Raw genomic sequence first — 14191 nt, forward strand, 5'->3', positions numbered from 1 at the left:
TTGGGAGAAGCCAGAAGCGTCATCAACCACATATTTTTTCAGAGTGAGTTTAGAAGGCATAAGGGGAAAAACTGCCTTGTGGAAAACATGCCTTTTGTCAGTGACTAGTTTCGTGTGTTCTGATTATAATTTGTAAGCTTCTATAAAATCCCCTCAAAAACATGTTAACATAGGGAATATTTTCGGACTTTTATTTTTCTGTCAATTAATTGTTCATCATGGTTGCCAATTAAAGGTACTGAGCATATTTCAAAGAAGCAGATACTGTACTTTGTACTTACTTGGGCTTGACCGGTGGCATTCCTGGTGTATGCATCCAAGCCTTCCAGTCAACTTTGTCAAGGACATCAATCTATCAAAAAAACACAGTTACCATAAGGTACTTCTCTGACATTTTAAACATACTTCAAGTAGGCAGAACAACAAACACCATTTTGCTGCCTGCTTTAAGTCTATCTGGCCTTTTCTGTGACAAACAATGGGTTATTATGGTGTACGAAGTGCTAGAGATGTACTGATTAGTACAGAAAGGTGGATAGCAGGATAAAAGTGGAAATTAACTTAATTTCGAATCCTTTCATTCAGAGTAAGCAGTCGGCCCTCTGGGACGTACATTCTGGATATTTCTATTCTGTACTGTACTTGGAACTACTTCACTCATTCTGAGTACATTTTAAAGACAATAAAAGCCCCATTGGGAAAGTTGGTGGCCCTTCGATGTTATAACGAGTTGGTACATATTAGATCTGCCTTTGGGTGGTCTAACCCTTAAAAACCTTTTCCCTTCCTCCTCCATATTTTTTGCTGATCTTGCTTTTGCTAGCCTTGTGACTCTCCACATTGTACAACTACTAGCTAGTGCTAAAGTGCATGTGCTCCCTTCATGTAACACTGGCTCATCCCAATTGGCATATTTAATTTACTCATAAGTCCCTAGTAAAGGGGTACTAGATGTATCCAGGGCCAGCAAAATACATGCTACTAGTGGGCCCGCAGCACTGATAGTGCCACCCACTTAAGTAGCTCTTTAAAAATGTCTCAGGCCTGCAATTGCAGCCTGTGCATGCAGTTTAAACTGCCATTTCGACTAGGCAAAACAAACTTTTTGCTAAATCCAAGCTTTCCTTATTAATACGTATCAACCACCCCCGTAGAAGGGCCTGGACATTCCAGAGGGCAGGATGCAATGCATTTAAAAAGTAGGGCAATTATTTTTAAGTTGTATGTCCCGTTAGTGAAAAACTGCTAAATTCTTTTTTCACTATTGCAAGGCCCACCTCTCCAATAGGATAACATTGTAGTTACCTTATTACATTTTATGTGTAATTTTCAAATGGGAACATGTGACCAGTTCGTGTTTGGAGTCTTTGGAACTGGAGTTTAAAATCCTGCTTTATGTTTAAGTCTGAATTTAAATTACGATTTTGAAAATGCTTTTTTAGGAAGTTGTCATTTTCCTAGCTAAGGCAATTAGTGCCTGGTGCCTGTCTCCGGTCACAAGACTGGGTACAGATGACAGTTGATCTTTGTGTATTTCTTCTAGGAAGCCATGCACAATGGGGAGTTTAAATGTGGCTGGAGGAGCCATCACTGGCAGGATGGGAGAGAGGAGCTGGGCATAGCCCCACTTACACCTGAATAGGTTGTGTCCTGCCTCCACACAAAGGGCTGCATACCCCCTGGCGTTAGTCTGGAACCATGAAAGGAAGGCTGGCTGCATGGGGACTTCAAAGGTAAACCTTTAGCACCTTCTCCCCATTTCCAAGGTGTAGGAAAGTCACTCTTTTTGGCATGGTTACCCCCACTTTTTGCCTGTTTATCAGTGTGCTTAGATTGTTTTCACTGGGATCCTAGTAACCAGGACCCCAATAATTGTGTTCTGTCCTCTAAATATGGTTGCTATGGTAACCTTTACCCCCCACAATTAGTACCCTTGTAAGTCCCTATTATATGGTACTCAAGTACCCAGGGTATTGGTACACCAGGGGTCCCCCATGAGCTGCAGCATGTATTATGCCACCCATGGGATCCCATGCAAACTGTGTCTGCAGGCCTGCCATTGCAGCCTGAGCTAAAAGGTGCATGCACCCTTTCACTGCTGGTCACTGCACCAGGTCAGTGTAAATCACCCGTATGGTAGGTCCCCCTAGCCCAGAGAGCCGGGTGCAGGTTCTTATGTGTGAGGGCACCCCTGCATGAGCATGGGTGCCCCTACGAACTTCAGTTCCAATGCACTGGACTTCGTAAGTTCGGGGAAGCCATTTTTCCTGTGTACTGGACACAGCTACATAATGGTACTGTTTGCTTGTTTCAGTATCACATGGCAGTAGTGTTGTCCGTGAACATCTTGTTGGAAAATGGGTTATTGGTAAGGGCAGGTAGGTACCTACACTTAGCAATAGGCCACTAACCTCCACTTAGGTCCAGTTAGGTCTCAGTAAATTAAACCCAGCTCAACCCTTGGTAGCTTGGCAACGAGCGTCAAGGCTTAACTTAGGAGACCGAGTGTAAAGCAATCAAATATCACAAAACAGTATTGAAATAAAACACAGGAAACAGTTTAAAAATCCCAAACCAATTTATAAAAATAGATTATATTTTTATCTTTAAAATGACACCAAAACGAATAACATCGGATAAAGGGAACCGGAGATATGAATTTTTAAAGAATTATTATTTTATTAGCACCTAGAAACAAAAAGCGCCAATCGGGTCATCTGGTTGCACCTCGACCGGGGCAAAGTCAAAGTTTCAGGCCGACCGCGATGGAGCCCTGCTCGGCTACAGGAGGCCTCGGTTAAAAGTTTACCTTCACACTTAGTCTCTTTTTCGAAGATTTTCTTCAGCGGGACGAACCTGCCAGTCCAATCCGACCTCCTGGAGCCCTTCTCCGGATACGCGTTGCGGGAATCCTCGGTGGAGATTTTTACCTTTGGACTTAGTCGTTTTTTCGAGGTGAAAATCCTTCGACCGGGGTAAACCTGGATCTTGATCCGACGTCCCTGGAGCCTTCCTCGGATACGCTGGCTGGGAGGTCCCAGTCAACTTTTTACCTTCGGACCGCGGCAGTAAAGCCGCGGTCAGAAAACCGGGGCCGGCGGTTTCCCCGGCGGTTTACCCCCGGCTGGGCGAATCCGCCAGGGCAGCGCTGCCTTGGGGATTCTGACCCCCTTCCCGCCAGCCTGTTCTGGCGGTTTTCACCGCCAGGAAGAGGCTGGCGGGAACGGGTGTCCTGGGGCCCCCTGCACTGCCCATGCCACTGGCATGGGCAGTGCAGGGGTCCCCTAACAGGGCCCAGGGCGGCTTTTCACTGTCTGCTTAGCAGACAGTGAAAAGCGCGACGGGTGCAACTGCACCCGTCGCACCGCCGCCGGCTCCATTCGGAGCCGGCTCCTGTGTTGCGGCCCTCATTCCCGCTGGGCCGGCTGGCGCTAACTTGCTTAGCGCCCGCCGGCCCAGCGGGAATGTTAGAATGCGGGAAGCGGTATTTTGGCCGCGTGGCGGCCAAATGGCGCTTCCCGTCTGGCGGGCGGCAACCGCTGCCCGCCAGAGTTAGAATGAGGGCCTTAGTCTGTTTTTCAGAGATTTTCTTTACCGGGACGAACCAGAAAATCAGGCAGGGTCGCGGTTGAGGCAAGCGGGCTAGAGTTGCCGTGGCGGGTCGGTCCCTCTATGGAGCTTTTTTTCAAAAGTTCTCCAAACTTCTGGGGCTTCTCCCAGATGTCCTTTTAAGGTTCTTTTGAGGTCCACAGCTCACCCCAAGGGTCCAGAAGTTCTGAGATGGTCCTTGGGGGGTGCAGACTACAACTCCCAGAATGCACCTGGTGCAAACTCCTTTTTGCCCACTGGACAGTGGTCGGCTGGTCGCTTTCTTCAGGAGTTGGTGCAGGGGACTCTGGTTAGCACTTTTTCACCTGTAGCAAACAGAGAGTCCCTCCTTGAACCAGTTGAAGCCAGGCAAAGTCCTTCTTGTGGTGAAGCCCAGGTGTGCAGCTGGTGCAGTCCTTCTGATTGCAGGTTCCAGCTGCAGGCCAGGGGTCCAGCAGGGCAGTCCTTCTTCTGTAGTTCTTCCTTGTTGGATGTGTTAGGGAACTAAGGTGTGGGTGCAGGTCTGCCAGTTTTATCCTTGCTCATGGGTGAAAAGCAGGGGGGTCCTGGTTCTCCAATCAAGTACAAGGTCCTTCCCCCTGTGATGACCACTTCCTGGGAAGTGTGGCAAAAATCAACCCCAGGAGGCAACATTCTCCAAAAATCCATCATGGCTGAATCTGATTTTTGGAGGTTACATCTGGTTGAGCCCACCCACTGGTGTGGCTAAAAATCATAAACACACCCCTCTCCTGCCCTCTCCTAATCTAATCAAGGGGGCACCTAATTGTCTGGGGTTGCAGGATGTGGGGGTGTTGCTGGTTGCTCCAAATGTCCTTCTCTGCCTTTGAAGACCAGTTTGTCAGCCCTTCCCCTTCCTGCCTCACCATCTGCTGAGGGGAGATTCCCTCCCACAGGCACATTCCTTTGTGTGAAGCCAGGCCACTTCACACCTCATCAAGGTAGCCTGGCCAGGCTGCTAGAGGCTGGCCAATCAGAGCACAACAGCAAAAACAATGCAGGGCTGAAATTGGCAACTTTTCAGGTAAAGTTTAAAACTCTTTACCTGAACAAGTTATATTAAATCCAACAACTGGAAGTTGTGGGATTTATTATAACAATTAATTTGATACCAAACTCTTGGTATCCGTCATTTAAGGGGACTTTCAAAATTAAAATAAAGTCTCCCCATTCTAGCCTATGAAGGCCATTCACTACAATGAGGAAAACACGAATTTGGCTGTTTTTACCTCACCAGGGCTTATAAAACTATTTTTATAAGGTCACTGCTTATAGTTGCATGGCACCCAGCCCTAGGGGCACATAGGGCACACCTTAGGGGTGACTTATATGTAACAATAAGGTAGTTTAAGACTTTGGAACTACTTTTAATTCTAAAGTCGAATTTGCATAAACTTTAATTTACAAGCAGCCAGCAAGGCAAGCCTGCCTTTAAAATGAAACTGGGCACCTCACTACCTATGCTGTGGTCCCTAAACCTACATGCCCTACCATATACTAGGGACTTATAGGTAGGTTAACTTAGCCAATTATAATTAGCCTAATTTGCATATTGATTTTACACCGAGCACAGGTCCTGGGACTGGTTAGCAGTACCCAGGGCATCATCAGAGTCAGGAAAACACCAGCAAAAAGTGGAAAATGGGGGCAAAAAGTTAGGGGGCCTCTGCAATCAGCCCTGTTTTCTCACACATCTGCTCTGCCTTTCCCTTGAGAGAGGGCAGAAATGCTTTCAACGCTAGCCTGATCGACCAGAGCTCCAACAGGTTGATGTGGAGTCCGGACTCAACTGGAGATTAGGTGCCTCTGATCTCTGCCTGTCCCAGATGGCCACCCCAGTCCAGGAGTGGTGCATCTGTCACTATTGTCACCTCTGGTTGGAGAAGGGAGCGGGATCTGCTTTTGACCCAATCGCGGTTCACTGGCCACCACTGCAGATCTCGAGCAGTTTCCTCCGAGATCTATACCATGTCGGAGAGATTCCCCTAATGCTGCACCCACTAGAACTTCAGGTCCCACTGCAGAGCTCACATTTGCCATCTGGTATGATTCACCAACAGGTTTCAGGAGGCCATGAGGCCCAGCAGCCTCAGTCATTCTCACCAAAATCCAGGAGAGAGGCTGAAACATTGGTATCATAGCTTGAATATCCTGGACTTGCCGCTCGGCGCTCTTGAGGAGAAGTCCAAAAGTGCACTGCATCCAGAACAGCTCTGATGAAAAGGAGCATGTTTCCATGTCAAGCATGATGCCACTGAGTTAATCTATAATAGGACACAGCATTTAGCAGTGTGATGGATGAAGAACTGAGACAGAGCTAGAACAGCTAATTGGTTTCAATAGGCTGGCAGCTTTGCAGGTCCGTTTATGGTATTTTTTATGGTAAGAATCCATTTAGCTGGTTAATGCAGTGGGTTGTTCAATCTAGATATTTTGTTTAAAGTTTATGGTCCTGAGCAGGGATAGGTTGGAGTAAAGTATGGTGGAGGGATATGGTGGAATGGACTTTGATGATATATCCCCTTATCTGATTATCATCATCATATGTCAAGAAGCAGTTACAGTATATAGCTTGCTGGGACCTGCAGTGGTGGAATTAATTAAAGCTCTCCCTTGGCCAACAGATGTAGATTCCTTCAGTTATTCCATGCCTGTTTGTTGTTGATTGGTGGTTTCTTGCTGTGGAGTTGACTTGTACAGTAGCGAAAAATGAGCATGACTTATAGGAGTTTTGACTTATGTGAGTGTGAGAGTGGCAAGCAGTAAAGGGAAATTATTAAGCAGTCTACATGAACTACATTCGACTGCTTGAGTGCTGAATGTTAGGGGATTAGTGTGGGCCAGGAGGGTTATATGTTGTAATGTAACTGCATTTATATACTGCTTATTACCTCTGATGAGACACTGAAGCGCTTTATAACGGACAGCACACTGCTTATGAACCCAAGATAACAATTTTTTCAGGGATTATTGTTAGTCATTGGGATTAGTCCTGTGCTCTGAAGAAACCTCATTCCATTTATTTACTCCAGTCTTTAAGTGGCTGATTAAATTTATAGGCGTTAGGACTGACCTTTGGTGTGAGGGGATATGATTTAGTGCCTGTACTAGAGTCCCAGGGGCCAGGCCTGAAACTATAAAGAGGCTACGTATGGTCCACCATATGGCCCCTGCACTGCAACAAATAAAGTTTTAGGGCATATGGAATAATGCATCCCCTGTGCTGTACTGTCTTCCAAAAAACTAGTTGGATCAGAAGAATCAGAGCAAATGTGCATTGAAATATGAAGGACCAGTCCAGGCTTGAGGGTCCAGAGAGCTAGGGAGCATCCTTTTTCAGGGTGCAAATAATGGAACATAACTTGATGTCTGCCACTGCAAAGGCAACCAACTCTTGTGCCACCCAACTGCTAAAAATTGCATGAACAACATTCTACAAAATCTCCCATTCATCACTGAAGGAGATAGCCAGCTCAAGGAGACTGACTATAGATTCTAAGTCCCTACTGTATAGAATGCTGGCAGACCAATTTTGATTAGACAAACTCTTCAAAGGAGCATCATGCCTTTGCAGATTGCCTTCTATGCTATGTCTCATTTACTTCCTTACAAAAAACCTTGCAGCAATCTTGTCTGTCAAGATGTACACTTGCTGTTCACATAGCCTGAAACGAAAACCTGTCATTTGCAGGCATAAGGCCCTCAATTCCATCATCGTGATCTGCAGTTGGCAGTCCAACGGGGACTAAACGCCACTGTTGCCAGGGATGCCTAAGTGAGCTTCCCATCCCAACAGGGTAACTTCTGTCATAACTGTTGCTTGTGACAGAAAGAAAGGCTGCTCACTGAAAGCATTCCTTCGGGAGGCTTAGGCATTATCTCGATCAGAGGCAAATTAATGTCATCCTCAAGATTGCCTAAAAAGTTATTTTACTGCTCTTTCAAGACATACTGCAGATGCTGCAGCCAGAATCAAGGCTAATGACCAGAAAGATGTGAGAGGCCATCAGCTTCACCTATCGGGGAACAGATATGGCTAACTGAATGGACATCTGACAGAAGGATTGTAATGCTATTTGTATTGGCTTCATCTTGACCACTGACTCCAATTTGTGCTTAGCTTCAAACCCCATCACATTGGTGGCACAGGTATTTTTCTGCGCACAGCTTGCTAACATGTGTTCACTTTTTCTCACCAAGGAAAGGAACAGAACATGAGGGAGCAATACAGATAAGGATGTACCAGGCTGAGAATGTTTATGGTAGAGTAGGGTACAGCTCGGTCTTGGAAATACTCAGTGAGGTATGGCCAGTCTCTATTGTGTTTTTTCAACACTGACCTGGTACTGCCAGCACTTGAATTTCACAACTTACTCAAAAGGAGGGGGTGGGGGGGTTTTAGAACCTTCCTTTTAGGTTTGTTTAAAATATATAAGGTGGGAAAGCTTGAAAACTGAGAGGTTTCATCTTAGACTGTTTTCCCCACAGAGGGTGAGGTAGGAGTTGTATATGCTAGTAATAGTGCCCATGCAATGGAGTGAATGCATATGTACATAATGAAGTTTCAAGTAATATATTTATAAATGAACAAGTGTTTAAGATCTACTTCTAAACGGCTACAGGCTCCCGGGGAGGCGGGTGGGCACATGTGAATCTGCAGCGACTAATGCCACAAACAGATGTACACTGGGTAAGTGACATTTTCCGTTCGATGGCATGTGTAGCTGCAGATACACATGCTGTGCATAGACTAATAAGCAGCTATCTCCCCAAAAAGCGGTGGTTCAGCCTGTAGGAGTTGAAGCAGTTTGAAATAATGTTCTTAGTACAGCTTGACCTACTGTTGCCTGTTGTGCAGTTAACACATCTACACAGTAGTGCTTGGTAAATGTATGAGGCGTAGACCATGTTGCTGCCTTACATATTTCGTTCATTGGAATATTTCCCAGAAAGGCCATGGTAGCACCTTTCTTTCTGGTGGAGTGTGCCTTTGGTGTAATAGGCAGTTCTCTTTTAGCTTTAAGATAGCAGGTTTGAATGCACTTAACTATCCATCTAGCAATGCCTTGTTTTGAAATAGGATTTCCTGTATGAGGTTTTTGAAAGGCGATAAATAGTTGTTTTGTCTTTCGAATTAGTTTCGTTCTGTCAATGTAGTACATTAGTGCCCTTTTGATGTCTAATGTATGTAGTGCTCTTTCAGCTACAGAATCTGGCTGTGGGAAGAACACTGGTAATTCTACCGTTTGATTCAAGTGGAACGGTGAGATTACTTTTGGTAAAAATTTAGGATTGGTCCGTAGAACAACTTTATTTTTGTGTATTTGAATAAATGGTTCTTGAATGGTAAATGCTTGAATCTCACTCACTCTTCTTAGAGATGTGATGGCAATTAAAAATGCAACTTTCCACGTTAAGTATTGCATTTCACAAGAGTGCATGGGCTCAAAAGGTGGACCCATGAGTCGTGTTAAGACAATGTTGAGGTTCCATGAAGGAACTGGTGGTGTTCTTGGTGGTATAATTCTCTTTAGGCCTTCCATAAATGCTTTTATGACTGGTATCCTAAATAGTGATGTTGAGTGCGTAATTTGCAGGTAAGCTGAAATTGCCGTAAGATGTATTTTAATGGAAGAGAAAGCTAGTTTAGATTTCTGCAAATGTAGTAAGTATCCTACTATCTCTTTTGCAGATGCGTGTAAAGGTTGAATTTGATTATTATGGCAGTAATAAACAAATCTTTTCCACTTATTTGCATAACAGTATGTTGTGGTAGGTTTTCTAGCCTGTTTTATGACCTCCATACATTCCTGTGTGAGGTCTAAGTGCCCGAATTCTAGGATTTCAGGAGCCAAATTGCTAGATTCAGCGATGCTGGATTTAGATGTCTGATCTGTTGTTTGTGTTGTGTTAACAGATCTGGTCTGTTTGGCAGTTTGATATGAGGTACTACTGAAAGGTCTAGTTGTGTTGTGTACCAAGGTTGCCTTGCCCATGTTGGTGCTATTAGTATGAGTTTGAGTTTGTTTTGACTCAACTTGTTTACTAGATATGGAAGAAGTGGGAGAGGGGGAAAAGCGCACGCAAATATCCCTGACCAGTTCATCCATAGTGCATTGCCCTGAGACTGATGTTGTGGGTACCTGGATGCGAAGTTTTGGCATTTTGAGTTTTCTTTTGTTGCAAATAGATCTATTTGTGGCGTTCCCCACATTCTGAAGTAAGTGTTCAGTATTTGGGGGCGAATTTCCCATTCTTGGATCTGTTGGTGATCCCGAGAGAGATTGTCTGCTAACTGATTCTGAATCCCTGGAATAAATTGTGCTATTAGGCGAATGTGGTTATGAATCGCCCAATGCCATATTTTTTGTGTTAGGAGACACAACTGTGTCGAGTGTGTTCCTCCCTGTTTGTTTAGGTAATACATTGTTGTCATGTTGTCTGTTTTGACAAGAGTGTATTTGTGGGTTATTATGGGTTGAAATGCTTTCAGAGCTAGAAACACTGCTAACAGTTCTAAGTGGTTTATATGAAACTGTTTTTGCTGAATGTCCCATTGACCTTGGATGCTGTGCTGATTGAGGTGTGCTCCCCACCCTGTCATGGATGCATCTGTCGTTATTACGCATTGTGGCACTGGGTCTTGAAAAGGCCGCCCTTGGTTTAAATTTATACTGTTCCACCATTGAAGCGAGATGTATGTTTGGCGGTCTATCAACACCAGATCTAGAAGTTGACCCTGTGCTTGTGACCACTGTGATGCTAGGCACTGTTGTAAGGGCCGCATGTGCAACCTTGCGTTTGGGACAATGGCTATGCATGAGGACATCATGCCTAGGAGTTTCATTACTAATTTGACCTGTATCTTTTGGTTTGGATACATGGCTTGTATTACATTTTTGAATGTTTGGACTCTTTGTGGACTTGGAGTGGCAATTCCTTTTAGTGTGTTGATTGTTGCTCCTAGGTATTGCTGTGTTTGACACAGCAGAAGGTGTGACTTTGAGTAATTGATTGAGAAACCAAGTTTGTGTAGGGTTTCTATGACGTAATTTGTGTGTTGTGAACACTGTTTTTGCGTGTTGGTTTTGATTAACTAATCGTCTAGGTACGGGAACACATTTATTTGTTGCCTTCTGATATGTGCAGCTACTACTGCTAGACATTTTGTAAAAACTCTTGGCGCAGTTGTTATTCCGAATGGCAACACTTTGAATTGGTAATGTATCCCTTGGAATACAAACCTTAGGTACTTTCTGTGTGGAGGATGTATTGGTATATGGAAATATGCATCCTTTAGATCCAGTGTTGTCATGTAGTCTTGCTGTTTGAGCAGTGGGATTACTTCTTGTAATGTAACCATGTGAAAGTGGTCTGATTTGATGTATGTATTTAATATTCTGAGATCTAGTATAGGTCTTAGAGTTTTGTCTTTTTTGGGTATTAGAAAGTACAGTGAGTAAACTCCTGTGTTTAGTTCTTGTTTTGGTACTAATTCTATTGCCTCTTTTTGGAGCAATGCTTGAACTTCTAATCCTAGAAGATTTATATGTTGTTTCGACATACTGTGTGTTTTCGGTGGGACTGTTGGAGGGAATTCTCGAAATTCTATGCAATAACCATACTGAATAATTGCTAGTACCCAAGTATCTGTTGTTATCTCCTCCCAATGTTTGTAAAATTGGCTTAATCTTCCCCCCACAGGTGTTATGTGATGGGGATGGGTGACTTGTGAGTCACTGCTTATTTTGAGGACTTTTGGGGCTTTGGAATTTTCCTCTACCTCTTTGGAATTGTCCCCCTCTATATTGCCCCCGAAAACTTCCCCGCTGATATTGGCTTTGGTAAGTGGGCCTTGTTTGTGATGTTGTGGTTTCTGTAGGTTGTCCTCGAAACCCTCCCCTAAAAGGTGTTTTGCGAAAGGTGCCTCTGCTCTGCGGGGAGTAGAGTGAGCCCATGGCTTTTGCCGTATCAGTGTCCTTCTTGAGTTTCTCAATAGCAGTGTCGGCTTCCGGCCCAAACAACTGCTGTTCATTAAATGGCATATTGAGCACGGCTTGTTGAATTTCCGGCTTGAAACCTGACGTGCGGAGCCATGCGTGCCTTCTTATTGTTATTGCAGTATTTACTGTCCTTGCAGCCGTATCTGCTGCATCCATTGAAGACCGTATCTGATTATTAGAGATACTTTGTCCTTCTTCCACCACTTGTTGTGCTCTTTTTTGGAACTCCTTGGGTAAGTGTTCTATCAAATGTTGCATCTCATCCCAGTGAGCGCTGTCATATCTTGCCAAAAGCACTTGTGAATTGGCAATGCGTCACTGGTTTGCTGCTTGTGCTGCAACCCTTTTGCCCGCAGCATCAAATTTGCGACTCTCTTTGTCTGGAGGTGGTGCATCTCCCGAGGTATGAGAGTTTGCTCTCTTACGAGCTGCCCCGACAACTACTGAGTCTGGAGTTAACTGCGTTGTAATATAAACAGGATCTGTTGGCGGTGGCTTGTACTTTTTCTCCACTCTTGGAGTTATGGCTCGGCCTTTAACAGGATCCTGAAAGATTTGTTTTGAATGTTTTAGCATTCCTGGGAGCATAGGTAGTCTTTGGTACTGGCTATGAGTGGAGGTTAGTGTGTTAAACAAGAAGTCATCCTCAATTGGTTCTGAATGCAAGGTGACGTTATGGAAAGCAGCTGCCCTTGCGATCACTTGTGTGTAAGATGTACTGTCCTCAGGAGGGGACGGCCTGGTAGGGTACGAGTCTGGGCTGTTGTCCGATACTGGAGCATCGTAAAGGTCCCATGCATCAGAATTATCTTGACTCATGGCAGTATGAGTCGGGGAGTGCATCAGTGGAGGAGTTGCTACTGGTGATGTGTGCACTGATGGTGGTGGAGAAGGTGGTGGAGTTGTTTTCTTTGCCACCTTTGCCTGTGGCTCGTTGTCCTTTTCGTGAAAGGCAAGTTTTCTTTTTATTTTAATTGGAGGAAGAGTGGTTATCTTCCCTGTGTCTTGATGAATGTGGAGCCTCCTTTGAGTATAGTCTGGCTCTACAGCTTGAAGTTCCTCTCCAAATCTATGTTTTTTCATTTGGGAGGCCAATCCTTGTTCCTCTGTATAGGAACCTGTTTTCGGCTCCGAGGCTGGATGTTTCGGAACCGAAACTTTTTCGGAGGTCTTTTTAGGCTCCGAAGAAACCTTTGTAATTTTCGGCGTGGTGGTGTCTCGATGCCGAATTTGTTCGGTGCCGCTGTGACGGTGCCGAAATTTCTCAGAGCCGATGTCTCGGGTCCGAGATTGCTGTGTGGCGGTATCTCGACCGGAGTCGGATGACTTCGACACCAGCGTGCCCTTTTTTGGTGCCTTGGCTCGGTCACCGCTTGTTTGGGTTAAGCCATGGCCTGTTGGCGGTGGCGTCCCCTGGGCTTTTGTTGACTTCTCGTGAGTCTTATGTTTCGACGTCTTACTCATGGTTTTCGGCGTTTCTTTGGCCTCGAGCTCTTCCGAGTCCGACTCTTGGATAGAGAAAGCTTCCTCTTCTTCCTCGAAACGCTCTTGTTCTGCCGGCGTCGACGCCATCTGCAGTCTTCTGGCTCTTCGGTCTCTTAACGTTTTTCTGGACCGAAACGCTCGACAGGCCTCACAAGTATCTTCCTTGTGCTCTGGGGACAAGCACAAGTTACAGACCAGATGCTGATCCGTATACGGATACTTGTTATGGCATTTTGGACAGAAGCGGAATGGGGTCCGTTCCATCAGCCTTGAATTCACACGTGGCCGGGCCGACCAGGCCAGACGGGGGATCGAAAAGAACCCCGAAGGGCCACCGGAACTCTTCTAAATTCGATGTCGATCTGTTGTAACTAACCCGATACCGAACGCAAACAATACCGACGTTTTTTCCGAGATTCTAACTAACTTTCCGACCCGAAACACGGAGCGAAAAGGAACACGTCCGAACCCGATGGCGGAAAAAAAACAATCTAAGATGGAGTCAACGCCCATGCGCAATGGAGTCGAAATGGGAGGAGTCCCTCGGTCTCGTGACTCGAAAAGACTTCTTCGAAGAAAAACAACTTGTAACACTCTGAGCCCAACACCAGATGGCAGACTGTGCACAGCATGTGTATCTGCAGCTACACATGCCATCGAACATATATATATATATATATATATATATTGTTGATGTATTGCATTTCCTTTGATTATTATTACTCCACTGGTGTAATTATTTTAAGAGTTGCACGTGTGTTGCTCACATCATTATCTTTGTGTAACTTGGGAAGTGCCTTAATAAATGTATTACTCAGACTAAGATTGCTGCATTCTTTGCATTCCTTTCACTTTGCTCCCTCTTGGGCTGAAGACAAAGGTTTTGGAACTGGTTAAGCAGTGGGGAAAGTCTTTATGGAATGTGTGTGTGGGAGCACCTCAAAGAACAGCAGTATCTGTTAAGAGATAAGGCATGATTTTATCCTGTTGATTGAGAAAAATATCTCTTGCACAAGGGCGATTAATGTGTAGGACAGCTGCACCAAGTCCAGAATGTCTTCACCAGTCAGTTGTTTAAATAAGGATCCCTGGAA

The 14191-nt window shown here is 45.0% G+C and overlaps 1 protein-coding gene across 1 annotated transcript in view; it reads right to left on the reverse strand.

Moving 5' to 3' along the window:
• The window catches only part of LTA4H (leukotriene A4 hydrolase), a 326790-nt gene that overhangs the window by 65196 nt on the left and 247403 nt on the right, over positions 1 to 14191 (reverse strand). The window contains exon 14 of the mRNA XM_069229606.1: positions 282 to 352. Within this exon, the coding sequence (XP_069085707.1) occupies positions 282 to 352 (71 nt within the window). The remainder of the gene's footprint in view (positions 1 to 281; positions 353 to 14191) is intronic.

This window comes from Pleurodeles waltl, chromosome 4_1 (genome assembly GCF_031143425.1).
Source record: "Pleurodeles waltl isolate 20211129_DDA chromosome 4_1, aPleWal1.hap1.20221129, whole genome shotgun sequence".
Taxonomy (NCBI): domain Eukaryota; kingdom Metazoa; phylum Chordata; class Amphibia; order Caudata; family Salamandridae; genus Pleurodeles; species Pleurodeles waltl.